Source organism: Xiphophorus maculatus, chromosome 13 (assembly GCF_002775205.1).
Source record: "Xiphophorus maculatus strain JP 163 A chromosome 13, X_maculatus-5.0-male, whole genome shotgun sequence".
Taxonomy (NCBI): Eukaryota; Metazoa; Chordata; class Actinopteri; order Cyprinodontiformes; family Poeciliidae; genus Xiphophorus; species Xiphophorus maculatus.
In genome coordinates, this window is record NC_036455.1 from 13,750,203 (window position 1) to 13,778,190 (window position 27,988).

The window sequence follows — 27,988 nt, forward strand, 5'->3', positions numbered from 1 at the left end:
AACCTCAATTTTCCATTAGCATGAAGTCAAAAAATGACTTTATTCAAAAAATATATAAATAGATATGATTCTTTAAACATAAAACAATCTAGTTATTTTTGGGGTTCTTCGTAATTTTTTAAGCAGAACTGAGGATATAAATGATCTTTGGGAGGTAGAAGTTGCTGATTCTGGAGCAATTATATTAAAAATGAAAGACAAGACAAACAGTACAGGAATCTATTTAATATAGGTGTCAAGTGTTTATCAATATGTGGCTGATAAAGTGAGACGACATTGTGCATAAAGTTATTTCTGCAGAGTTTTGATACAACAAATGACTAAAGAGGGAGAAATAGTGACAAACATTTGTGATAAATATAAATCAATTAATCCTTTTGTTGAACTACAAAAATAACAATTACTTCATGTAAAATCTTCTAATTTTCTAATGAAATTAATACTGCATTAAAGGAAAACCCCTGATCGTGTCTTTAACTCACTGCCTCATCTCACCTGCAGACAAAACTTCACATTTTCCTTTTCACAAACTTTAATTCTCCTTTTCCAAACACCTGAAACTCTTCAGAATCAAACACGAACCGTCTCCGACATCCCAAGACATTCAGTCACATTTCCAAAGAGCTCCTCAGTGACGTTTCTCACGACCCGCCGCCATCTGCCTGGCGCTGTACAGAGACACTCCCATCCCCAGGGTGGCCATCGTCATGGCGACAGGCTCCATGATGCTGCTGTACGGCTGGACCGGAACCTCGCCGGACATCTGCCTCTGCAGCAGGGACGGACAGGCAGGAGAAAAATATTTTCCATGTTTTCACACCAGAACTCAACATGAACAGAAACACGTGTTTGTGTTTTTATCAGATTTATCACCCAGCCGACCTGAGATGAGCCCCACAGCTCTATATGAAATATTAATGCACAAACTTTCCATCCAGTCATCTTCAGTCCAACGTGTCCATTAAAGATTCATTCCTTCAGGACTCAGCGGACTGGTTCAGGTCTCACATCCGCAGATTCAGTTCTGCTTTCACTGATTGCTACCAGTAAATGTGACGCACATTTCCACTATTATCCAGAACGACCAGTTATGTTTGTCCACATAACTAGTTTTTATGTTGATTGTTGGCTGGAGGGTTGGTTGAGTAGTCAGGGTTTTGGTCAGTAGTTTGATTAACTTAGTTTGCTAGTCAGATGGTTGATCAATCGCTTGGTTGGTAAGTTGGTTAGCTTGGCTTAGGATTAGTTTGATTTGGTTGGATGTTCGTTTAGGTTGTCAGCTTTGCTTGGGGATAACTTGAGTTGATTGTTGTTAGTTGGGCCAGCAGTCAGGTTTATGGTCAGTAGTTTGGTTAATTAAGTTGGTCGGTTATTAGTTGATTTGTAGGGTTGGTTAAGTGGTTGGCTAGTCATATGGCTGATCAGTTGGTTATCTTGGCTTAGAGCTGGTTTGGTTTGAGCAGGACGCTCGGCCATTTAGCTGGTTTGATTGGTTACTTGGTTGGTGAGTCGGCTGGCTGATGGTCGGTAGGTTTTGTTTTTCAGTTGGTTTCTTGAGTGAATTAAAGTCTTTAGACTATGTGCACCTTTCAGAGACTATTTAAAGGAACAGTGACATAATGTTTAAATGGCCTCGTCTCTACCGAACTCTCACCTGGAGGAGTCGGAAGTATCCTGGAGTCAGCCTTCCCAATCTGAACATCACTCCTGCAGCTGGAGATTAAAAAACGAGAACCGAGCGTCAATCAGTTTCACTGCAACTTGAAAGTTTCCATCAGGAAAAATCTGGTGAAATCTTTGCTTCTGGAGGTTTGAATGAATCAATTCACAACAACTTGGTTTTGGTTTTAGATGATTTCTAATATTACTCTGTACTTTAAAACCAGAAAAATAAACATTATTCAATTAATTCTTGTCATTTTGCTTCAATCCTTCAATATTTAATGGACAAAACAAACATTACGTTAATAGTTAATAAAGATTAAAATAAACAAAATCACATGGACAATCCCATTCTTTGACAAAGGAAACATTTATTATTATTAACAATAATAATCAGCATCATAAATAGGCCTGTCACAATAAATCAATAGATTCCATGATAAATTAAAACAAGATCAATAATTTCTATTTTTCTTTTTCATTTTCTACCAATAACTGGTGATAAATCTTCTGTCTGGTGTTTTAGTCTCAACTGAACCTTTTTAAGGACAGTTTTGTTTACAGAGACTTCATAACTCATTTTATTTGTTGTTTCTGTTGTTTTACTAAATTATTTATTTAATGTTTTCCAGTTTCAGTATTAAATGTTCATTACAACTTAAAGTCTGTTGAACTTTGAGAATGTGTTCTTGCATTATTATGCTATTACATTACTGGAAAATGGTCTCAAAACAACAATATTATCATTTATCTCAATAACTTGTGGGATAATTTATCTTCCAGAAAAATGTGTTATCATGACAGGCCTAATCATAACCATCCCAAGGCTCCGGAGTCATTCTACAGCATCAGCAGTCAATCCTTCTTTAGGTAAAACAAAATGTTTCTCACAGTTTTCAGGAGTAAGTTGGTCCTCTGGAGGTCCAGAAGCAGCAGCAGCAGCGATCCGCTTCACGGCCGGCTGAGCTGACGAGGCTCCTGCATGTCCCGGATCTTTTGTCTGAAGCTTCGTAAAACGCTCCGTCCGTCACGGATGATTCGGCCGTCCAGACGGTAATGATGGGAGCAGCGAGAGAAAAGTGGCTCTGTGCAGCTTGCTGCACGCTTGAAGGAACATTTGTGTTAATGCACTGCAGTGACTTATGTAACCTGAAAACACTGAGCATGAAACACTGGAAAAATCTCCCAATTTAGGGCAAAAAACTTCTTTAAGCTTTACTTTAATGAGAAGCTGCTGCTGGACAAGTTCAGATTTTATTTTTGTTTTGAATTATTCTGGGGTTCCACAAGGCCTCTGCTTTCATTACATGGTAAAAATTCATAGCACAGTTCTTACTGTAGGTTATTGTTGACAACAGATCTAAAGACAAGACTTTAATGTAAAAAACATTATTATAAAGGGCTAAATAAATTTCAGAACAAGCTAAAAGCACACTTGGTTGAGTCTTTTTTGAGGGTTGGACTAAACCTTCAGCTTAACGTCCTCAACAATGACAGAAACTGGGAGTAAATTCACTCAGCAGTTTGCTCCGTTTGCTTTCTGCACTGGATTCACAAAGCATTAAATACATGAAGATATAAAAGCACCAGAAAAACAAACAATCCAGTTCCCAACAAGACCAAGACTGCTAGAGTTAAATAATGTTCAGGGAAAGGGTTTTTAAATCAGTATTTTTAAATGCACAATTCAAATTCTTCATTAATTGATTTAATTAACTGTAAAATGTCATTCAGATGAATTTTCATGCACTTCATCCTCCACCTGATTTGATTATAAATGTTTTTTGCAAACTTCCAGACATCAATGAAAGAAAAGATTGATTCAACCTTCGTTAACATAAATTAGCCTTGCAGACTCGTGTTTATCACAGAAGTATCTTGGTGAAGCCTCCATGTGTTCGACCAGACTATAAGGAAGTGACTGTGCAGACTGAGTGACATCACGTCTGTATTTTCTGCTCATTGTCTTACAGAAGCAGCCACACACAGAAAATGCAAGCGGTTTATTGCAGAAAATGTTATTCTCTTGGTTTTGATCCTCAGAGAACTGCAGGAGCATTTAGAGCTGCTGGAGAATAAGAGTCTGGTGCTGAACCAGGAGTCTTGGTACCGTCAGTTCTGGGCTCTTCTTCAGTCCGTTTGGCTCAGATTACGGTTCTGGCGAGCGACACGTCGACCCCTGCAGGACCCGGCTCACCGGTTTTCTTCACTGCCAGGATGTGGGTGATGAAATGCTGAAACACAAGCAGCATTGCAGGTGATAAGAAATCAGACCTAAAACTCACAGATCCACATGTAAAAGTGACCAAATAAAAGGTCATTAGATTCTGCAGAAATGTCCTTTTGACCCGACAGACATCGTGTTTCAAAACCGTGGAGTCATGGGGATGAAATGTTCAGTAGTTAACGCACAAATCCTTATCGTTTCCATGGCGATCCCGTCTTAGCACGGCTCTATAGCTTTAGTTAAAGTCAGACTGAGAGGTTACGTTCTGCAACATTCCAGGAATACTCCGATACTTTCCAGTCACATCCCAAGAACTTTTATAAAACTTTGTGGTACTACTTCAGGTACTTACTGGAGATGAGCCACTTGTAATATTGGGGAGTTTTGGGGAATCTGTTTGTATTGGGAGGCGGCTGATGACATGCTGCTTTCCTGAAACTTACCACCAACTTTCCCAGACAGTAAAAGTTGCTTTCTTGGAACTTTCAAGCAACATCTCCAAACTATAAAAGTTGCCTTCCTTAAAATTCCAGCAGCATTCCCAGACTGAAAAACTGAATTTCCTGGAACTTACCCAGAACTCTGCAAAACCTTTCCAGGAAAACAGCCAGAAGGTTCAAGGAAAGTTCCAGGAAAGCCCCTTTTATAGGTTATGGAGGTTTGTCTTATGCCATCTTGTTGAGTGTTTAGTTTGACAGAAACCAGAGGAAAACAGAGTGTTGGTGTGAGACCTTCTGACGTCGATCATCAACAGCTTCTTTAGGCCTCAGTTTGGACTTCAGGTGTTTTTTCCTCTGAGCTTTTTCCTCCTGCAGTTAAACCACGAGACGAAGGAAACGGTTAATTATCGTTGAGACTGACAGTAATTTCAGCTGTTAATTGGAAAAAACCTTCAGGATGTTGTAATTTGAAGTTCTGGCGACCAATTTCTCCCAGGATTTGGCAGCGAGTTCCTGCTGCGTCCGATGGGATTTCATCTGAAATTTAAAAAAAAACTCATCTGAGTTCATGAAAATAAAGACAGAACACTAATATTCCCATAAACCTCTGTACACGCTCCAGAAAGCTTTCCAGATTATAACTGATTATTTTCGTCCAACTAATGAAATATTTCTCTCTTTGCACACTTTAAACTTTAATGACTTAATGGAGCTCAGAACAGCATTGGCTATGCAGTAAACCATGAATAAACTCCTTTAAAGGTGTAGTTCAAAAGTTAAACTATGACAGACTTATTTGAAAAACAAAAGGTCAGAATGATGGTAAATTGTACCTCAGTTGGAAACATTCAGGTGTGGAATAATTGTTGTGAAGAGTTAAAACAGTTTGTAACTCTTTAATAAAAAAAATTGCAGAAATCTTTTGCTAAATATAATTATTTTTGATTGTTTCCTTTTATGAGTTTGTCTACAGTCTCAGCAGAAATTCCTTTATAAGCTCTAGAAAAACATGGAAAGCTTCAGCTGCTTCCATTTTGACGCTGCTTTATAACAAAGTGAAGGTTTAATAAACTGAACTTTCTTCAAATGATGCTTTGACAGGAATTTAAATATTGTTTATCAATTTCTGTATCGCTTTGTCTTATGTTTTTTCTTTTTTGATTTGTGTATGGAAGGGTGAACATGTCTGAAAATAAAATGGACTGTAGATCAAGACGCTCATGACAGGCAGCGCGTTGAAGGCCGTTTCTGCGGGATGTGACGGGAACTCTTCAGCACCTCTGTGTAGACGCGCATTTCCTCCTGGATCTCCTGCTGCTTCTGCTCCTCCAGGACGCGGCTCTGCTCCACCATGACGCTCTGCGCCGCTTCCGTCAACGTCTTAGAAATGGAGTGCAGCGCTTTTTCGTCAGAGGTGATGGGCTTCACGCCGTCCAGACTCAGTTCCCTCCTGATCTCGTTCCAAACCTCGCAGACCTGCAGAGAAACTCAAAACTTTCTCACCGAGGAAACGATTCAACTGGAGACGCTCTGAACATTTTCCTGATTTCGGGTTTCACAGAAACAGTTTCATGATTCAAGGCTTTAAGCAGAAAAAAAACTTTTATTTGTTACATTTTCATCATCTATACGTGAGTTTGGATGAGGGCAGGCTTTGCAACGGCTAAAAAAGCTCAAAGATGACTTCTTTTAGTCTGATTCTGTTTTTCTTTCAGTCGTTTCAGGGTTAGGGGTTAGGATAACCCTAACCCTAACCCTACCCTATCCTAACCCTATATAAAAATAAAGTAACTTACAAGTAACTTTTCAGCAAGAAATACAAGCTTGTTTTAAGTAATAAAGAAAATGCTTTATGTAGACATAAACTGGGAGATTATTTCACTTATAGAAAGGGAAAAATATCTTGTTGAAAGTGAAATAATCTGCCAGTTTTGATCAATTTTAAGGATTTTCTTTACTCAAAACAAGCTCCTATATTTGCTGAAAAGTTACTTGTAGGTTAGTTTTGTGTTATTTCAAGTGTAGTAAGATATCTGCAGTAGAAAGTCGACACAAATACTTGGTAAAACTGTGCGTGTTTGCAGTGTGAAACCCTTTAACTTGAAAACTGTTGTCACCTTGAAGTCCAGGTATCTCCTGACGATGCCCAGAGTCACCTGATCTCCCACCGACAGACCAGGAAGATCCTGGAAACCTGAAACCCAAACATGGAGCCCAAATACTAATACACATATTAACAAAAAGTAGGAACAAAAAAAAATTAACGCTCCATTGTAGAAAATCAAATTGTTCTGCATTTTAAAAGCTAAAAACAAAAATTAAATATCTGCTTCTTCATACAAAAATCAGCAGAAAACAGTTTTTTGCAGTAGATATTGTGGGAAAATGAAGAAAGCTCACTGCTTCTTGTTGTTTTCGTTGCTATAGACAGATTTTTTTTCTGAACAGAGGGATGAATTTTTACCAAATACCAAGTTGAATTTTTCTCCCAGAATTCAGTTTGGTGAGTTTGTCTGAAGGTTGTACATAACTCTGTCATAAACTTAAAGGAGTCTTTATGTTATCATGAAGGGTCATTTGGTAAATAATGACACTTTTAATGCAAAGTTGCACTAAAAGTTTAACTTTTATTTTTTGTGGAACTTTGCATTAAAAGTGTAATTATTTACTGAATGTCGCTTCGTGTCGACATGAACATTTATAAAGATCCTTTATGTTTAGAACATGTCAGCTTTCTCCCCTTCAGACAGAGTTACCTTCATTTTTCTGTTTTGCTCGTTTCTCTCTCACCCAGGTTGGACAGCAGGAGGTAAATCTTCCCTCGCAGGTTCTCCATGGTTTCCAGGACGGCTGCGGACGGCGCGTTGGCCGGAAACGTCAGGTTGCAGATCTCGTCCTGGAAACGGGTCAGAAGTGGCTTCTCCGGATCTTTAGGGCAAAAACAAAACATCCAACCTGACAGATAATCTTTGAGATGAATCCGGTTCTCCCAGATGGATTAGTTTCAGCCTGACCAACAATTCCTCCGTTTTTGTCCCGCAGGACGCCCAGCTCCTCCTCTTCCTCCCTCCAGAGCTGCAGCAGGACTCCAGGGGCCGTGAGGCCGTCGGCGTCCCTCCAGCCCAGGACCAGCGGCCGGGTGTTGGGGTTGTTGCACAGGTCCAGCAGGATGGAGAGGATGATGCTGTGCACACACCTGGGGCTGGAGTGGAGCAAATCCATCAGCAGGCCGGCGCCGTCCTTCCACAGAAACTCGTTTTCTGTGATGGAGCAGCCGATGATGCAGGACCTGGAGGGACGGGCGGAAACTCTGCCGTCAGCTTTTCTGACAACAGGGTCCAGAACGAGCTTTTCACAGGCAGCAACACATCTAAACACATTCAGTTGGTTTTCAGAACAAGAATGTTGAATTTAATTAACCTAACTACATAACAAACCTGGTGGTGGCAGTGTCATGCTGTGGGAGTTTTGGTCCAGATTCTATCACAAATATCTTAGTATACTAGAAATGAGATAAAACTAACATACATGTAAGTTTTGAGCAAGATGTAAAAGATTGTTCTAGTCAACAATTCCTGAATATTGACAAAAAAGTTCAGAACTTTTTATTGATGAAGAAGTTCTAGTTCCTTTAGTTCCACTTGCAGATTATTTCTAATAAAACAGTTTTCTCATATTATTTGGAGAATATTCTCCAAACCCTCTGCAGCTGAATGTCTGTTTTTCAGACTGTATGTATATTTTTTTAAATAAACAGAAGAATTTCCTTATTTTTAAATAAAAAAAGCCAATTGGTTTTCTTGGGGAAACTGGGCTTGGTTAACCCCTTCATGCCCAGTGTGGGTGGATGTAAACGTCCAGAATCGTTTCCTGTATTGACGCGGTTCTGTTGGACTCACCACACGCAGTCGATGGTGGAGATCAGCAGCTTGTTGTATCCCAAACCGCTGTAGAAGTTCTTCGCACCTTTCTTCAGGAAATGTACGACCATTTCCACTCCCTCGGACCCAAACAGCTCCTGGAAGACAACAAAACCTCCACTTTTAAACATATTGAACTCTCTCTGCTATAGGAGCTGAAATCATCAGGCAGCAGGGGATAAACGACGGCAGCTGCTCGTTTTGAAACTACACTACGATGTGTAAGCAACAGTTGGACCTACATTTATGGCGTTGCTAGTTTTTCAGATTTTATTTTTACAACATATTTTACTTTTCATTTCCTTTCATTGTTTTTGTTCAGTTGTTCAAAGGAAATATTCCCTCTTAAAATTAGATATGCGTAGTACACAAAATTGGACTTTACATTGAAATGTATATAATTCAACTGCTTATTTTTTAAGTTTCTTTTAAATAAACGTTATCTACTGGCTTTAATTTCCTTCCTTAGGTTATTCCATAGGTTTACGCCACACCTTCATTAATAATAACTTTATTTATTAAGCTTTTTAAGCAAAGTGCTGGGCAAGAAGATAAAAACTGAAGTAAAACATTTTAAAAACGGATTTAAAAAAGCAGTAATAGGTAGAACACTAAAAGGTTTTAACTCAGCTTTAAAAACCTTCACACCTTGTAATGAGCATCTGTTTATCTTGTTCTTTTTTAGATTAAATTCCCATCTTTAATTTTATGCTCCTTTTCTTTCCTTGAGCTGTTTGTGTTCATCATAGCATCTATATTAGCTTTTCTTCATGTTTTCTCTGTCTTTGCGTTATGAGTGTAATCTTTTGAAGGAGGAGCGTTTTGCCTTTCTGTGCAGGTCGGTCTCACACAGCGCTGACAGGATCAGCTGGATGTTCGACATCATCTCTATGGTTACCACATCGCCCTCGTCACAATCGGCTTCCAGCTGGATTATAATCCCTGGGAAGGAGACACGTCTCACTGCTCTGGCCGTTCACGGCGGCCATTTTGGTGCGGCTGAAGCGGGTGTTACCCAGAAGCTGGTGGATGGCTCCCTGGTCGCTGAGGTCCTGGTTGACGGACTGCTCCCCCAGAGACGTGACGGCGCGCAGGACTCTGATGCAGCGCTGCATCTGCTGCTTCCACCTGTCTCTGGCATCTGAAGCCAAGAGCAGAACAAAAAACTTTCAATCTGACGGTAAAAATGATCTGCTTCCATTTCCAGGGCCAGATTTATAAGGAACAGTTTCAGTGCCCAATCCATGACTGAAAAAATATTTTGCTAATGCAAAAATATAAAATGCTACCAAGTGTTTTTGTTTAGTTTCTAGTGCAAACATCTCAGCACATTTGAAATAAGACAAAAATGACTTAAAAGTAGCTTTTCAGCAAACTGTGGAGCTTATTTTAAGTAAACAATTTCTTAATATTAATAAAAAGTTCTAGTTCCAAAACATTTTTCATGTTATAAATGAAATATAACACTATCAATGGACCAAGTGCTTTTTCATCATTAGTAATTATTGACTTAAAAAAGCTCATATTTCTTGCTGAAAAGTTATTTGTAAGTTAGTTTTGTTTTATTTCAAGTGCACTAAGAACTAAATAAAAGAAGATAATATTTTGTGTTTCTGCAGTGTTAGTAGTCGCCCTAAACAGAACTGGGTATAAACTGATGATGGAAGGTTTCATGTGTCCCTTGGCTCCACGTTTCCAAAACACAGATACTAAAACATCAGAATTTTCAATCAGGTGAGGATTCATAAAAATCATGGCGCTGGGCTCCTGCCGTAACGCGCTGCGTACCGCAGCACCAGTCGAGCAGCAGCAGTAGCTGCGTGTTCCCCTGGCAGCTCATGTAGTCTTGCAGCATGACCGGCGCGATGCTGACCAGCGTCTCCAGCGCCTGCAGCTGCAGTTCCTCCTGCTGGCTGAGGATGGCGCGCTGAGGCGAAGGCGGCTGCTTCTCAGGCGGATTTACAAACCGCAGCAGGCTCACCATGACCAGCTCCTCTCTGAAAAGCTGATGGAAAACAGAAAATTCAGACTCAATTTCCCAGAATCAACATGTTTATGGCAAGCTATTTTAACATAAAATCTATTTCCTCTCACCATCTGTAAAAACATTACAGATATCTAAATACTGGTTTTGTCTACACACAACTACATTCTGACTATCCTGAATGTGGTGAAGCTGATTTTATGCTAAAACAGCCTGCCGTAGAGTGACTGACCTGGACAGCACCAACGTTTCTGGACAACAAAATCAGCAGATTCAGCAGCAGCTTCTTCATCTTCAGGTCTTCTTTGCTGTGGGTGAGTTTCTGCGCTGAAGAGATCTCCACTTGAAACAAAAATACATTCTTCTCAAAAATCACATTTAATGACTTTGTAAGACAAAACTAACTGCAGCCAGTGAGGAGAAAGTGTCTCACGTTCTGGAAGTGTGATGTAGCCCAGCAGCTGTTTGGCAAATAAGCTCTCCTGCAGATCAGAAAGAGGTTTTCAGCAGGATGCAGGTCTACAGAAGTGATTTATTTAAACCGGTCGTACTCACCACGAGCGGACAGTTTGGATTTTCTGCAATGAGAGATGTGAACACCAGCAGGTAGTTCCTGAGCTGGAGGTCGAAGCCCTGGGATGTGAGCGCCAGGACGGATGAAAACGCTTCCTTCAGAGACCTGGAACGCAGGGACCAAGACACGCTACGGCAGGCCGTTTGAACATAAAATCAGTTCATCTGGAATGGTCATTCAAAATATCTGCTTTTATGTTCTGACTAGTAGATTTTGACGAAATATGGGACGACTTCATGTAAGTGTGCTGAAGTGTGATTTAATGCTAAAGTGGCCTGCCGTAGAGACGCTGTTTCACGGTGTGAGAGCATGCGACGCCTACACTACGCAGTCGAGGCTGCAGAGCTGAGCCACGGCGTCGTCCCGGCCGCTGCTGTCCAGCAGCGTCCAGAGGATCTCCGAGGAGCTGGACAGGACCCGGCCCGGCGGGTCGCCTCCGTTCATGTGCAGACACACGATCTGCGCTGCTCCTGCGTCCAGCATCGACCTGCAGTTCAGGTCTGCAAAACGGTCAGAAAAACTGATGAAGAGTCGGGCGTCTCTCCCATGGAGAATCACAGTTTATAGTCCAGAATCGACTCAAAATGCTCAAAAAACTAATTTAGTCAGCTTGATTTGTTTGTAATATAGTTTGAATAAATCTTTGATATATTTTTTTATTTAACAAAAATCCAGGCTAACCTAATAAAATTAATTTAAATTACAGAATTTCACGCACAAATGTATTTTTGTTTAAATATAAACTGAAGAAACTTGATACAGTATTGAACCTGACAGAATAGTTTAAATATATTGCTTACACTCTTTTCTCTTGGCAGTAGATTATTGATATATTGCAATAAACAATATATCAATTAATTGCATAATAAAATAAAACAAGCTCAATAATTTGCATAAAGTCTCCAGTGTGGCGTTTTGGTCTCAACTATTTTGAAGGACAATTTTGTTTACAGAGACTTTATTATTCATTTTATTTGTTGTTTTGTTTATTTATTAGTTCTTTTTAAAGTCTTCCAGTTTCAGTGTTAAATGTTCATTAGAATTTAAAGTTTATTGATCTTTGGCAATACGTTCTTGCATTATTATGACATTACCATTATACTACTCTAAAATGGTCTCAAAACAACGTTATGGTTTATCGCAATAACGTCCGGGACAATTTATCGTGCAGAAGAATTTATCATGGTGACAGGCCGCGCTGTGAATCCCTAAACCGTTTGAATGAAAACGTTGGTTTCTGAATTAAAACTTGTTTCTGAGCGGATTAGACGCGGAGAGATTTGCGTCTGTTTCTTCCGCCCTGCACGCAGAGCGCAGTGTTCGTCACCAGAGGAGCTGCAGAGGAGCTGCAGGGTTTCCATCAGCTGCAGCTTCATGAACGGCTGGTTCTGCAGCGCGGCAACGGACTCAACCAGCAACTTGGGAAGGTCGCTGCGCTCCACCAGCTGCAGCCGGTAGACCGGAGAGATGGTCTGGCTATCTGAGCAGAACAACAGGACAACGCAGGGAAAAATGATCAACATTAGGCGCGAAGCTCCTTCCTGCCTCAGGTAAGAGCTGCATCAGATAGTATTGCAAATTTTTTGCCCAGGTCCCTCTTGAAAATGAGATCTAGATCTCAACGGGTTTACCTGGTTAAATAAAGGAATATAAAAAATAATATATAGACGTTGGATTTACCTTCAGGCAGAATCTTGAACGCCTCAGAGCTGAAAAACGACTGGACCATTTCCACGACGTGCTCCTGAATGTCAGGATTCGGGATCTTCATCAGACGACCTGCAGACAGACGCAGGAGACGCTGCTGCTCCTCATCATCACGGCACCGACCAGAGAGACGCTGACACGGCAAAAACTCAACAGCAGAGATTTCAGAGCAAATCTCTTATTACACTCAAAATAAGACAAAACTAACTTATACGTAACTTTTTAGCAACATACATGAGCTTATTTTAGTCAATAATCTCTTAATATTGGTGAAAAAGTTCTAATTCCATTGGCAGATTATTTTACAAAAACAGTAAAAGCAAACAGTTAACTGGAAACAAGAAAAATATCTTGTTAAATAATCTGCCAATACAACTGGAAGTTATGTTTTCATAACTATTAAGGAGTTATTTACTTAAAATATGCTCACATTTACTGATAAATAATTACTTGTAGGTTAGTTTTGTCATATTTTAAGAATACTAAAGTATTTGCACTACTACACCAAAAACACTTGGTCATATTTTGTGTTTTTTCAGTGTATCTATTTGTTATGTGTCAATCCATAATATAAAAACTATCATTTTTCATATTTATAGTTTTAATTCATTTGTAGCCCTTTCTAGTAACATTTTTATTTTTTTTAATCAAACTTGACAAATATTTTTTAATCTTTTAATTTTTATTCCATTTATTTTACTTTCTGATTGCTTTAATTAATACATTTATGTATTTATAAATAAAATATATTTTTATGTATTAATGAATAAATTATATTTGAATACATTTTTATTAATTTAAATTTAATTTTCAGTAATTTTGGTTTAATTTTTTATTTTTCCACTGGTATTTTGATCATTTGAGCTCCAACTGTTTCAGGCCGGAAAGCCTCCTCACCATCACCCTAATCTTTAGCTCCCTGCAGAGATTCAGAGTCAAAACTCAGGCCACAACTTTAACATTTGAGTTAGTAAAACTAAAAAATGACTACCTCCAGTATATTTTATCCCAGTAATGCGTAGCGATGTGGATCTATAACATTAATGCTCTTTTATAGCTTTTTGATTCATTTTAAATGTGGAGAAGTGGCGGTTTATCTCTCACATAACTAGGAAATGAGTAAAAACCAGAAAAACGTGTAAATCTGTTGAAACAGCGGCATACGTACCCAAGCAGGAGAGGAAGTTTATGGCGTCCTGAGCGTAGATCAGGTCATCGGACACTTTCTCCTTCAGGAAGGGAATCCTGAGCAGAAAACAGAGACGCTGCTGAAGCAGAAACTGATAAACATTCACATTTCTGAGTTTCCTACCTGCTGATTTTAAGAACTTCGCACAGAAACGATGCATATTTCGGACGCTCGATCACTTTCTCAGCACAGATGTCAATTATCTGGACTATATCTGCAAGCTCCCTTAAATGCTGAACATACTTTAAGAAGATTTAACGTGAAGGAAAGAAAAATAAAATGTTAACTTTCCATCAGGACACAAGAGGAAAGCATGATAATCCAGGAAGGAGGATACGAAGCCGAACTTGTTCCTCTTCAGGACCTTCCTCAGGACAAACAGGTGCCTCCCTGTCAGGTTGCTCTGCAGGACAAAACTGATGATTAGATGCAGAAACACAACTTCACTGAAAGAAAAGCGACATTTTACTGACCGTCAGAGGATTCTGAAGAAGATAAAGAATCTTCATGAGGTCCAGACTTTTAGGAGAGGCCTGTGGAAAAATCAGCAGGGAAACTTTGATCTGAAACATCCCACTGGTTTAAAACTACCAAAGTGTGTTGACTAATAGGAATTATGTGGTTGATTCAAACAATACTAAATAATAATAATCAACCTTTTTGGAGAGTAAGCTTTATTTTCTTGTTATAAACAAAATAATACATGTCATCATCACAATCTAATTGATTTCAAACAATTGGAAAATTTTCACATTTTATATTTTATAAATTTGTTCTCAAACACCACAATTACTACTATGGTCTTAATAGTTAATTATTTTTACAAAAATTCTTCAGGGTTTTAAATATTATTTATCTTCCATACAGTTGTTTTTTGTTTTGTTTTGTTTTGAACTGTATACCATGAAACGAGTCTTTCTTTGTGACAATATAAAATGAAGATACTTTACCTCCTGGACGTTTTTAATCTTAAACGATGCACTCAGATTTATCCCGGGAATTTCCGTATTCTCCCGGCTCGCAGTTTGTCCCAAATCCATCCCGGGACAGAGGAGGAGCTACCGGAGCTACCGGAGCTGCCGCTTACTGCCGCAAAACAGTCGGTTACCCGAAACTTTGCTGAAAAACTCTTTTGGTTCACCTTTAAAACGCCGTGTATGGCGGCTAGGAAACTATTTTCTAACTGAAACAAAACCGTAACGTAACGTTTGGTTGTTTCTGACAGTAAATATCCGGTAAAAATGGTCAAAACTTTTCGGTTCTAATGGTCCACGAAGTAGGCAATGCACAGTGTTGGTTGCTATGGTTACTTTGTTAAAAAGCGACTGAAAGCTGCTGGAGGGATGGTGCGTTCAATTTGGCTTTAAAGGTCGAAATTCTTGGATTAAACTCTGGTAAAATCATCATAATAAAACATAATAAAGACGAAATAAAAACTGGAGAGCCAGAATTTCATCCACTGTCTGGATATTGGTATTCTGTAAAGCTTCGGAATCTAAGAAATTGTACTAATAAGTCATTGTTCCCTCACCTAAAGTTTTATATCGCGTTAATTTAACTTTACATAGGCCTACAGAATCATAATCTCTTATATACAAATATTTTGAATGTTAGAATTTATGAAAATGTTCTAGAAATAAATTGTGAATGGATTGTACAGGTATCCGGTTTAGCTTTTCGTTGTTTTCAAATTTATAATGTGATTTACGAGGTACTTTAAACGTAGCACCAAAACCAAGCCGAACCAAACCGCCCATTTCCTGGGCTAAACAGGAAGCAGTTTTCTGATGTCAGCTGCGCTTTTCTTTCTTCACAACAACAAAAGATAATTTAACTAATTTATTGAACCTTTTTATAAACAAACGGGCAGGTTGAGCCCTGATTTAACAGGAGTTCAGCGGGACGCCATGCTGTCGGACGCAGGTTGGTGTTACGGCTGCTAACTGCTAACATGCTAAAGTGAAAAGCTGCTGTTCGGTTCATTTAAAGAGCTTAAAATGTCCAAAGCTCAGCGCCTGCTCGCTGTTAATGACCCCAATCAGCTTGTAATCGGTTTTAAACTGTTTTTAACAGCATCTGTAATTAAAACACTCTAATCGGTCGCAGTAAAGGCCTGTTTTCTGCTCCGCTCCATTGTTCCTCTCCAACACATTTTGATGTTGTTGTCTGCAGATTACTCCGGGAACGGCTCCGGTGCTCGCAGAGCCAGGAAACGGAGCTCCGGTGAGTCCCCGGGGGACGGACAGACCCTGCGCTCCTCCGGGAGGCAGAACACGACCCGGGTGAAGCGCAGCAACAACCCTCCACCTGGGCAGGTGAGCTGCAGCAGGAGGGCTGTGTTTATACCGTAAACATGTCTGCTTCGATGCTAAGCTTCCATTTCATATCGAAAACTACATGTTTGTTCTTATTCATTATTTAAAGAATATATATGTTTTCATAATAACATATATGTAAAACGTTCTTAAATATTTTTCAGAATTTACCAGTTTACTTCAACCACAGCTGACAAAAACTCAAGTTCGGCCCATTTATTAAAAAGAAAAACAAAATAAACCAAAAGTAGTCCATTAATCCATTCAAGCCTCTGCTATGACGCAGCTTCTCCTCGTCAACAAAGCTGGTCGTGAATGCTAATGCTAGTTAGCATTTCTACCCATGAGGCGGATAAACAGCTATTTTTCTGTAATAATAAGTTGTTTCTTCGCCATTAGAACATTTAGCATCTACTTCACGAGTTGATTGACAGCGCTGAGACCCTCCTCTTGGCTCAGGGCATTTCTTCAAATGGCAATAGCAGCTCAGGAAGGAGGTGGAGGAGATGATTGATATTACACTGTCACACCATGGTGACAGGTTTAACAAAAATATATATTTTTGTAAAAATGACATACTGTAGCTTTAAATGCCATTTACATTTACTGATCTTTTATTGTCTCCTCTGGATGCCAGAGTAAAAGGAAAGCCACGGAAACAGAGGAGGAAGATGAGCAGGCTGAGAAGAAGTACAGGAAGTGTGAGAAGGCGGGATGCTCGGCCATCTACCCAGTTTGTTTTGCGAGTGCATCAGACAGGTAGTGGAGCTGAAATAAGGTGAGAGGTCAAACACTCGGATTGTCTCTAACAGAGGCTTTTCTTTCCTTTTAGGTGTGCAAAAAATGGATACACTTCTCGCTGGTACCACCTGTCATGTGGTGAACATTTTTGCAACGAGTGCTTTGATCACTCCTATAGAAGGTAAAACTACCTGCAGCTCTCACTGGAAGGATATTATGATGCAGCAAATTCAGGATAAATCAGGGATGTCCAGGCTTCTGCCCCAGTAGCCAAAACTAGCCAATTTAAATTACTGGTGGGCTACAGAGGTCATTATATTAACAATGCAAAAATTAGTTAGATTTTTTTATTTATTTTCTACAATATTTTTTCATTTTTTAGTTTTACCTGCACAAATGTCTTTTATTTTACTTTAGTCTGTTTTTATTAAATCTGTATTCACTGCAAAAACACCAAATCCTATCAAGTATGTTGTAGTTTCTAGTTCAGATATTTTGACTCAGTTGAAAAGAGACAAAACTAGCTTACAAGTAAATTTTCAGCAAAATATAGGAACTTGTGTTAAGTCAGTCATGTTAATGCAGGAAACTGGTCCTATAGTACACTTAATTCAAGTGTGCTAAGATATTTGCACTAAAAACTACAAATACTTGGTAAAATTTTGTGTTTTTGCAATGTGTCATTAAACATCCAAAACATTAAAAAAATAAAAATTTTCTGTTTTGGAATTTAAATTTTGACAAAAATTGTTGGCCAAATTTTTACCATTATTGACTTCTGGTGAGGGGCCGAACAAAACATTTCAAGGGCCACAAACGGCCCAGAGCCACAGTCTGGACAACCCTGGTATAAGTCTTTCTGTGCAGTCACAAGGACGGCTACGAGACGTTTGCTTCCTGGAAGAAAGTGTGGACTAGTAACGGGAAAAGCGAGCCGAGCCTTAAGGCCTTCATGGCTGACCAGCAGCTGCCGTTCTGGGTGAGTGGCCGAACGTTTCCTCCTTCACAACGTTTTTTTTTTTTTTTCATCAGTAACGTTGATGCGTTCCCTTCAGGTTCAGTGCACCAAACCGGACTGCAGGAAGTGGCGCCAGCTGACCAAGGAGATCCAGCTCACCGCCTCCCTGGCAGCAGCATACCGCTGCGGGATGAAGGTCAATAACATCAAGGTAAAGAGGAGCCGCAAAAATCAGAGTCCACCCCAGTTTTCTCCGTTTGGTCACCGTGGAAACATTGTTTCTGCTCACAGATTGAAGGACCTGACCAGTGTTCCCAACCAGAGGACTTGGTAAGATGCAGAAATGTTTTAAAATCATTAATGTGTAGTAAACAAAGCACCGCTCCCTGACAAATGTAGAAACATTTCACCAAAAGTGGGAATGCTATAATGTTCTTAAAGGGACGGTTGTTCCACAATCTACTGATTAAACCCACAAATTGTTAAAATATGAATAAATAGCTGCAATTGTTTATAACTTTTTTACAGTCAGATAAGTTTCTGTTAATATGTAAAGAAACTTTTCTCACTTTTATTCAGTATCTAATAATTATTTCATTAGTTTAGCATAAATTCTGCCTCAGAACATTTCAATGCATTAAATTAACATATTTTATAATAATGATTTATAATAATGATTAAAAAAAAAATTCTGATTAAAAAAAATATGATTTTTAAAAAAATGTATTAACTTGATCTGAGGCCCCTTAGCGCCCTCTGGTGGCCCTTTATTTAAAAAACAAAAAGCTAAAGAGATTAAAAGTTTTTAATTAGAAAGAATTGATGCGGGTGCAAAAAAGTGGAGCACTTCTGGTTTAGGTATGGACTGAAGATGGTATTTTTGCCCCAGTGAATAAACATATTTGAAGTAAAGTTTGTATTTGGGTTGTTATGATGAGTTTATTTCAGGGCTTTTTGTCCATTTTGAGTGTTTCCGGCTGGTTTTTGTCTCCAGAGGGTTGCAGAGGTGAGTGAGAGCTGGTGGCACTCCATGCTGATTCTGCCTCCGCTGCTGAAGGAAAGTCCGGCCGGCGCGTTCCTCTCGGCGTATTATCCCGACTGCGTGGGGATGAGTCCGTCCGGCTCTCCCTGCAACGTCTCTGCGGCCGAGCTGCGGGCGGAGCCGTGCAGAGCCGTGCAGCCGCAGAGTAAGTTCAGGAGATGGGCCGACGTTCTGGACCGGAGCGAAGCATCATCACCTCTCCTCTCCGTCAGTTCCAGGCCTCTGTCCGTACTTCCAGCCCTTCTACCAGCCCAACGAGTGCGGCAAGGCTCTGTGTGTGCGGCCCGACATGATGGAGCTGGACGAGCTCTACGAGTTTCCAGAGTTTTCCCGGGATCCCACCATGTACCTGGCCCTGAGGAACCTCATCCTGGCCTCCTGGCACAAGAACTGCAAGGTGAGCACCAGGCGGCAGAGTGAGGCTGTGCGCCTGAAGGGGCAGTATCACATAAAATCAACTTTTTTGATCTTTCCATCAGATTTTCATGTTATTCCCTCATCAAAAACATTCCTGCAGTGTTGCTTTGATTCTTTCATGCATGTTTGAGAAATCCTTTAATCTCCATGACAACCATTCAGCCTGGTTGGACCTAGCCCCGCCTTCATGGCACAGCTCCTCCCCTACTCAGCTCCTTCAGACTAGCCAATTAGCAAACAGCTGGTGGGACTGCTGAGCTACTTCTCAGAGCAACGCTGGTAAAAATGTTGCCAAAGGGTTAATTAAAATTCTGTTAGTCATATTTGAAATATAGAGCATTTTTATGACATCAGAAGGTAACATAGTTACTTGATTGTGTTATAAAAGGGCACTCTGTTCCTGGAAAGCTCACAGTATGATCACATGTTCTCCTTCCAGAAAAACTCAACTCTGTTTACCTTCAAAATCATTTTTATCAGTCGTTCTCCAGCCTTCATTATTAAAAATCAGAATTAGAAGCAGGAAATGATAAAATGTATTCCTCCCTGTTTTTTCTGAAGGAAGTGCTAACGGCTGAGAAGTGTGCTCAGCACATCATCGTTCGTGGTTTGGTGCGCGTGTGCTGCGTTCAGGAGCTGGACCGGGTTCTCCACTTCATGACCAGGAAGGGCCTGATCAACACCGGCGTTCTGGCCGTGAAGCAGCCTCTGCTGCCTGAACGATACCGCTCTGTGAGGATCTCTGCTTCTTCCTGTTGTTAAATCCATCATCTGATCTGGGCTCACGATGCGTTTTCTCCTCGCAGAAGAAGGTGATCGTCATCGGTGCCGGCGCCGCAGGACTGGCTGCGGCCCGGCAGCTGCAGAACTTTGGCACACAGGTAGAGATCCGGAAACCTCTGAACTTTCCCTGTCCGATCTCAACGCTGTGCTCTAGACTGACATGATTAATAGTGATTAATCGAAATAATTGTCATTAACTGGATTATAGACTCTTTTTGCTGAAAGAGGAACACATACTGAGCAGAAATTAAGCCAAAACTGTCCAAAAAGTATTTTCATTTTCTATTAACATTGAATTAATTAAAAAACTTTGTAAATAAGCACTAGCCAAAACTCTGGTGGTATAGTTATAGTTTCATCCCATTCAAACTCTGCTAAAGAAATTAATTTTCCATTAATCGTCTTGCTACAGAACAAGTAATCGGTTAATCAAAAATAAAATAATCAGATGAGCTTTGCGTTGTCTTGATGTTCAGTCCAGCAGAAAGATCTGAGCTTTTCACGTGTAAAACGGTCAGAAGGATTTTTTAGTGCGGATGAATCCTTTGCTACAAAAGATCAAACATTCATTAATGGAATGTTGTTATTGGATTTTAGGTAATAACCTGTTTATTTTCTTATTGCTAATATTGTATAAAAAAGGCTTGAATGGAAAATTTGCATAAAGTGCCATATTTTCAATGATGAATTGATTAATCGTTGGAATAATCAATTAATCAATAACTAACATTAGCTGTTAGTTGCAGCTAGGGCTGGACAATAAATCAATAAAAATGTTGATTGTAGTCAACATCAACAAATAATACGTCTGTTAGAATATTCGATATATAGAATGGTCACTGAACTCCGATCCAGAACCGCACGGCATTCTGGGAAATGTAGGCAGAGGAAACGCTTTGCAATCACTACAATAACTCTTAAGAATTTGAATCAATATGAGTTGCAATAACATTTAATTTCCCTTTGGAATCAATAAAGTATTTCTGAATTTGAATTTAGCAGCTCACCCTCTATTGGCCAGCTGAGCAAAGTTGGTGCCATCAACCCACTCACTCTTTGGTTACCTAGCAACAACCAGTTGAGTAACTGGTGCAGCAGTAGTTTCAAGTTTCCCCACCGTTCCTCATAACTGCCTGTAGAGAAAACTGTTAACCCTCTATGGCATGACTTTTTATTTTTGTGGGGAAGAAATATTTTCCTGCATTCTTTGGGAGCTTGGTGGTCCCTAATTACATGTCAATCATAAAATCGGACTCTGACACCTCCTGGAACCAGATTTGGGTTTGTTGCCTCAGGGTAACATTGGTCTAGAACACCAAGATTGTCTACACTGATTATGAGAAATGAAATACAAATCAAACAAAAACTATATTCATAAAAGAACTATTTTTTGGACAAAAATATGTCAAAAATCATGCCCCCCAAAAAATAAAATAAAGGAGCAATGTGAGGTACAGCTATGTGGTTTGTTGCCTGAGGGCAACGCCATGCCATAGAGGGTTAATGAAACAGGAAAGGTCACGCCGCCAGTTTGGCTGTATGTCAGATTTACACATAAAACAAATTAAATACATTAAACAAAAAAATTAAATGCTTTTATCGTCATAAGTTTTTCAGCCGCATCATCCTGCCCTATTGTTTTCCCCTGAATGATCAGTTATGTATAAAATTATCGATAGATTAATCGATAACTGCCCAAATGTTCCGGAATCCAGGTGGTTCTGCTCGAGGCCCGGGACAGAATTGGCGGTCGGGTTTGGGACGACGGCTCTCTGGGCGTCACCGTCGGCCGAGGCGCCCAGATCGTCAACGGCTGCGTGAACAACCCCATCGCTCTGATGTGTGAACAGGTTCTGCTCCAACCGCCGGCACATTCAGCTGCTGTAGCCGCTGCCGCCTCTGGGGGGCGCTGATGATTATGATGACTCTTCTGCAGATGGGCATCAGGATGCACAAGCTGGGCGAGCGCTGCGACCTCTTCCAGGAGGGCGGGCGAGCCACCGACCCGGCCATCGACAAGCGCATGGACTTCCACTTCAACGCCATCCTGGACGTGGTTTCAGACTGGAGGAACGACAAGTCGCAGAGCCAGGACGCACCACTAGGAGGTGCTGTGCACTTCTCATTAGTGGATGTATCCACACAACGACCAAAATCGGACTTTTTCATCCAAAAATATCAGATCTTTTCCAATCCCGTATCTGCAGTCTGAACGGTCATGTTGCGTTTTTTCCATCATTTATGTGAGACTTGCGTCATAATTCTGATTCTTCAGGTGTTTTGTCTTTGAATCTTTATTTTTCCAGATTTCTCTTTGTGGCGCAGGTTTTGTTGTTAATATCTAGGACATAGTTCAGAGGAGAAGACGTGTGTGTGATTGTTTTATCGTCTCCACAGAAAAGGTTCAGGAGATAAAGAAGAACTTCCTGCAGGAGTCTGGGATGCAGTTCAGTGATTTGGAGGAGAAAGTTCTTCAGTTTCATCTCAGCAACCTGGAGTTCGCCTGCGGAAGCACGTTAGACCAGGTGAGTTTCTGTGCCGCTTAACAAGCAGACGAGAGGATGATATTGGGACATTTCTAGTGTCTTCTTGTTTCTTTGTAGGTATCGGCCCGATTCTGGGACCACAACGAGTTTTTTGCCCAGTTCTCAGGAGATCACACTCTACTAACGAAGGGTTACTCAGTTTTACTCCACAAACTGGCTGAAGGCCTCGACATCCGCACCAACTGTCCGGTACGTCTCGAAGCACTAACCACTAATTCTCTTAACAAGAATTGTAGCTCTACTAACGGTAAACTGCTTAACAGGTTAACAAATTAGCAAAAACTAGCACTAAACTGCTAAGTATTTAAAAACTTAGTGAAAGATGAAAAAATAGCAGTTGCTAATACTAAACCACTAAACAAAACATTAGCAGTTGTTAATGCTGAGCCACTAAACACAGATAAAACTAGCTGAAGCTAATGCCAAACTGCTAAACACAAACACATAAAAAATTAGCAGAAGCTAATCTGCTAAACATAATGACTAGAACCTGACACTAAATTGCTAAACAATAAAAAAATTACAGTAGCTAAAGCTAAACAGAAAGGAATTAGCAGAAGCTAACGCTAAGCTGCTAAGCAAATAAAATAGCTAATGGAAACTAATGCTAAACATATAAAAATAGTAGTGGAAGCTACTGCTATACACATAAAAGATATGAGCAGACAATAACGCTAAGCTGCTAAGCAAATAAAAAATAGTTGAAGCTAACGCTAACATCCACGTCCTCATCTCCTTCCACTTGACGACTGGTGTGAGACTCGCTAACAACAAAGTCGTCAGTTTCTGATTTTGCTACATATTATTATTTTAAGTTGTATGAATAGAATGACCAAAGTTCAAAACATATGATGTGACATAAAATTCATAAAGTCATGAAAATGGGGACAGTTGGATTAAAAGGCTGAAAAAGGGCAGCCATCTTGAAAAATGCATCCTGAAACTCCAGTGACTGATGGGAAAAATTAAAATGTCTGACCTGAATTTCTATTCTTGTATTCACACGCAGTTACAGTAACATGCTGCTCTATTAGTGTGGAAATTATTAAAGATCCAAGTTTTTCCCACTTCGCCTTAATGCTGAAGTCTTGTTGTTTTTCCAGGTTCAGGCCATAGACTACTCAGCTGACGCTGTTAAAGTGACCTCCTCTAACGGATCCCAGTGGACGGCCCAGAAGGTAGCACACCTGCTGTGAAACCGGATCATCTCCATGGCAACACGTCAGGTGTGTTTTAATGTGGACTGTCGTCCTCCAGGTCCTCGTTACGGTCCCGCTGACTCTGCTTCAGAAGAACGCCATCCGCTTCAACCCGCCGCTTCCTGAACGGAAGCTGAAGGCAATCCACAGTCTGGGAGCGGGAATCATAGAAAAGGTCATGAAAGATTTCTGTCCAGAGACGTGCAGCAGATTTCTTTTAATGTTTTAAATAAAAACAACCTGCGGAAATATAAAAATCTATTTTTAAATGATGATTTAATTTGCTAAAAGTCGACTTTACAGCCCAGAAATGGGTTTTTCTGAATGTTCTTAAAAGTTTATCTGGACCTACGGTTGTAGGAAACCAGAACATTTAATTTATCTGAACTGTCCGCCTTCGTGTTGAGCGTTTTACTTGTGACCCACTGAGTTTGAGGCCAAACATCTGGCAGGTTTTACGGTTTCTAATGTCAGTAAATTATCCTGCAGATTGCTCTTCAGTTTCCGAACCGGTTCTGGGACTCAAAGATCCAAGGAGCGGATTATTTTGGTCACATCCCGCCGTGTCCAGAGAAGAGAGGCATGTTCAGTGTCTTCTACGACCTCGATCCACAGGTTGGCACTTTACTCACTTTACGCTGTTAACTGGGTTTTATTGAACGACTTGACTGAATCGAATTATGGAAACCAGTTTTTTAATGTTAAAAACTTCAGAAGAATTCAGGTTTGATCAAGAAATAATCCCCGATTTTAAAGAGTAATTAGTCATAAAATCCTCAGTTTCTCTGCTGTAAGCAAACAGTAATTTGCAGTTTGTGCATTTAAAACTCACAAACATATTCTGGCATCAACTCTGATAAACTCTTGCTCTCCTGTATGGAAACCCAGGATGGCCAAAAAACTTGCAACGTTTTTTGCGTCTTTCACACACAAAGGTCGTGTGAAAAATGTATCAAACCAAGATTATTATAGTTAACTAAAACTAACAAAATAACAAAAACTGAAATTAGGAAAACATTTTTGTTTATTGAAATAAATAAAAACAGTAATTAACAGGGGAAAACTATAAGTTAGTGGAACTATATTGGGCTTTTATAAAACTAAAATATAATGGAGTATATAATAATATCCTTCATTTTCATTTTTATGTTTCAATTTATTAGCCTTTCAAACTGATGTGATTTATTTTTTCCACCCAAGCAGTTTACTGAGCTGTTGACAAATTACGGCACTCCATAATCCTCCTAACGCTAATCTGCAAAATGGCAACAGCAAAAGTTGGGATAAAACCCCAAAGTCAGTTGGTTGTTCAACAATAATTAAATACATTTTTTGAAAATCGTATCTTCTGTTGAGTATTTATTACCCAATCAATGTAAACATGATCACGATACTTTGACCTTGTTGAATTCTGCACCTGAAAATTAACCAAATATGAAAAGACTGTAATTAATGCTATTTCTCATAAAAACAAAGCAATATTTAACTAACAACTAATAAAAACTAGCAAACAAACTCAAGAAACTAACTGAAAGAGACAAACAAAAACTCACAACGAAATTAAACTATAATAAAAAACTAAAAACAATTATAAACCTGGTGCAAACAGTTGTGTTCACGACTTGAAGTCAATCACAGACTGTTTCTGTTTAATATCAATGAAAAAGAAACGATCACAACCAGCAACTCAAAATGCTGCCCCCTAGTGGCAGAAATTACCAAACATTAAGACTGAAGAAAAACAAAAGTGTAGTTCATTTGAATTTTGAAGTTAAGCCATAGAAACATGTTTGTTTCTCATTGTAGCTGAAGATTTCCTGAGCTACAGTGAGAATATGACAGATTGAGACTCTGCAGTTATTTAATGTGTTAAAACTGTTTTTGTGTTTTGGTGACAACCAGGGGAAACAGGCTGTGCTGATGTCCATCATGTCTGGTGACGCGGTTTCTGCCGTCGGGGACCTGGAGGACTCGGAGGTGGTCGACGAGTGCCTGAAGGTCCTGCGAGAACTTTTCACAGAGCAGGTATCGACCTTTGGCGAGCACAGCAGGAGGTCTGGACTTTGACTAGACCATCACAACAGATTAGTTGTGTTGTTTGGGGTCGTTGTCCTGTGATGACCCAGTTTGCACCAAGGCAGATGTCTCTAGAATAATTTGTTCTGCAGAGGAGATGAGGCACCACTCAGTGGCTGCAAGGTGTAGAATAAGCCCAGATCACCATCCCGCCACCACCGTGTTTCACAGCTGGCCCAGAGGACGTTGTCTCTGTAATTCTGTCCTTCATCCAGGTTCAGCTCTGCTAAGCTCAGTTTGGTGGCCATTTTGTTTCTAGAGAGAAGAAGCTTTCTGATTCAATCCTATCAAACAGCTATGCTGGTTCAGGGTCACGACCTTTGACCTGTAGCCTGCTAACTGAGGCCTGTAGAGTTTGAGATGGAGCTCTGGGGTTCTGGTCATTTCTCTGGGTTTCACCTTCTCACCTCTGACCTTGGGCTGAATTCCTTCTTGTTTCCAAGAAGTTTTCCTCTTGGAAATAATCATTTTTATGTTCATCTTTACAATTTTTGATTACTGTTTAATTTGTTTTTGTCTTGTTAATAATCTTTCTCTCTGGAGAATGATGAACTTCAGATGGCTTGGAGATGACCTTTAACCTAGGGTTTACGGGCAGCAACAGCTGTTTCTCTGAAGTCATTGCTGTTTTCTTACCGTCTTGGTGTTTAAACACATGTTTGTTTCAGAGCAGCAACTGAAACTGCTTCTTTTATTAAAATCAGACGGACGTTTTCTGCTTTACAGCACCTGGATGTCACTTGTTACCATTTGTTGACAGGAAGTTCCTGATCCTCTGAATTATTTTGTGACGCGTTGGAGCAAAGACGTGTGGTCCCAGATGTCATACAGCTTCGTGAAGACAGGGGGCAGCGGAGAGGCCTACGACATCCTGGCAGAAGACGTGCAGGGAAAAGTTTTCTTTGCAGGCGAGGTAACGCTGCTTCCCTCAAAATGTTTTTTACTCTCGTAAGCAGAACTTTAACCATTATAATTTATGCTTTTTTATTGATTTTGATCATTTTTATGCATAAATGATGTGAAACTCAGCTTTAAATGCAATAACAAACCTAAATTCTTCTGTTGCTAATTAGCAACACCAGGCACTTAAGGAATGAACCAAACTTTTTAATCCTAAATACATTTAATCCCATTCTGCACAATCTCAACAGCTTCCAGCCTGAAATCAGTTTACCGTTACTTTTTGCCCAGTTGTAGCTTAAATGTAGAGGTATTTTTAACCAAAATGATGCATCTTTATACTAGAGTCACCGAAGAAGCTACAATCCAAAGACAACCTGCATAATTGTTATAGGAAAGGAAGATTAGTTAGATTAGATTAGATAAATAAGATTTAAAGATTAGTTATTATCCCAGAAGTTCAGGACATTTTAAAAGTTAAAACTCGTTCGCCGCATTTCTTCTTCTCCTCAGGCCACAAACCGACACTTCCCTCAGACGGTGACCGGAGCCTACCTCAGCGGCGTCAGAGAGGCCAGCAAGATGGCCGCCGTGTGACCGGACCGCCCCGCCGCTCTCTGAAGCACCAGCACCAACTCGAACCCCGTACTCACTGTGACAGCCGTCTCTGCCGCTGGTTCCGGTTCCGGTCCGGATCTGCAGCTCATTTCCACCAGCAAAATGCTGTTTATTTATGTCATTTGATGCAAACTGCAGCTCTGTAGATTCATCAGAAACACAATGAACAATGAGACTGAAATGTGGATGAACTCTCAGGCGTCCCATCATCACTGAACAGATTATTCAAAGTTTTCCCAATTGTAGAAATTTATGATCTGTAGTTTTTCTGGTCGATGTTTTATGATGAATTGTTGATTTAGTCAGAGTGATTCTTCCGCAGCACTTTTGATTTAAAACAGTAAGTTTCTTACCAAGTGGACCTCAGCATTCAGAATACAGCAGACTCTTCTGTTTCTTTCTCAGGGATCTTATCAGGAAGTGCTGACCCTAAAACATCGGACGGTTTTCAATATGTGGGCATAAAAACGACGGAAATCCTTCCTGAAAAGTGACGTTTCTGAGATTTGGAGAAGTTCCTCACTTTCTCTCGATTAACTGTGACTAATGAGGATTCATGTGACTTCATGTCCTGTTTGTCTTGTTTGTGTAATAAACCGAGCTACAAACTGCCACAAAGATCAGATCTACTCCTGCTGTAACATTTACATCCTACTTTCAATTATAAAATGGAAACATACTTGAGTCACT

At 40.0% G+C, this 27,988-nt stretch overlaps 2 protein-coding genes across 3 annotated transcripts; one reads left to right on the forward strand and one right to left on the reverse strand.

Annotated features, from left to right (window-relative positions):
• Positions 1–205: 205 nt before the first annotated feature.
• cfap69 (cilia and flagella associated protein 69) lies at positions 206–15,151 on the reverse strand. 2 transcript variants are annotated; one of them, XM_023345273.1, is made up of 25 exons: positions 14,654–15,151; positions 14,177–14,236; positions 14,041–14,106; positions 13,827–13,936; positions 13,683–13,759; positions 12,488–12,586; positions 12,135–12,287; positions 11,130–11,307; positions 10,789–10,912; positions 10,667–10,715; positions 10,466–10,575; positions 10,038–10,254; positions 9,265–9,390; positions 9,076–9,191; positions 8,229–8,347; positions 7,344–7,618; positions 7,120–7,257; positions 6,447–6,523; positions 5,608–5,805; positions 4,780–4,866; positions 4,621–4,698; positions 3,773–3,896; positions 2,554–2,766; positions 1,655–1,713; positions 206–769 (listed from the first exon to the last, which is right to left on the reverse strand). In XM_023345273.1, exons 1-22 carry the CDS (start codon positions 14,741–14,743, stop codon positions 3,807–3,809), a joined length of 2,637 nt encoding a protein of 878 aa, XP_023201041.1. In that variant the 5' UTR covers positions 14,744–15,151; the 3' UTR covers positions 206–769; positions 1,655–1,713; positions 2,554–2,766; positions 3,773–3,806. The 2 variants fall into 2 exon arrangements, with proteins under 2 accessions (XP_023201041.1, XP_023201040.1); XM_023345272.1 differs by having other exon boundaries at positions 2,554–3,896.
• A 290-nt stretch (positions 15,152–15,441) lies between these two features.
• Positions 15,442–27,916, forward strand: kdm1b (lysine demethylase 1B). Its single transcript, XM_023345275.1, has 21 exons — positions 15,442–15,626; positions 15,876–16,018; positions 16,656–16,777; positions 16,851–16,940; positions 17,627–17,738; positions 17,815–17,928; positions 18,009–18,047; positions 18,712–18,904; positions 18,972–19,156; positions 19,738–19,908; positions 19,983–20,057; positions 21,675–21,809; positions 21,896–22,067; positions 22,357–22,484; positions 22,563–22,694; positions 23,609–23,683; positions 23,763–23,879; positions 24,194–24,319; positions 25,607–25,729; positions 26,541–26,693; positions 27,194–27,916. Exons 1-21 carry the CDS (start codon positions 15,611–15,613, stop codon positions 27,275–27,277), a joined length of 2,505 nt encoding a protein of 834 aa, XP_023201043.1. The 5' UTR covers positions 15,442–15,610; the 3' UTR covers positions 27,278–27,916.
• Positions 27,917–27,988: the final 72 nt, after the last annotated feature.

Excerpts from the sequence above, each read along its gene's own strand:
- cfap69 (XM_023345273.1), bottom strand. The coding sequence starts at position 14,743 with ATGGATTTGGGACAAACTGCGAGCCGGGAGAATACGGAAATTCCCGGG. Across the intron at positions 10,576-10,666 it reads CTACATCACACTTCCAGAAC|TGGAGATCTCTTCAGCGCAG; the intron begins GTGAGACACTTT and ends TTTTGTTTCAAG. Across the intron at positions 9,192-9,264 it reads AGCCATCCACCAGCTTCTGG|GGATTATAATCCAGCTGGAA; the intron begins GTAACACCCGCT and ends TCTCCTTCCCAG.
- kdm1b (XM_023345275.1), top strand. Across the intron at positions 19,157-19,737 it reads CCTGGCACAAGAACTGCAAG|GAAGTGCTAACGGCTGAGAA; the intron begins GTGAGCACCAGG and ends TTTTTTCTGAAG. Across the intron at positions 22,485-22,562 it reads GCGGAAGCACGTTAGACCAG|GTATCGGCCCGATTCTGGGA; the intron begins GTGAGTTTCTGT and ends GTTTCTTTGTAG.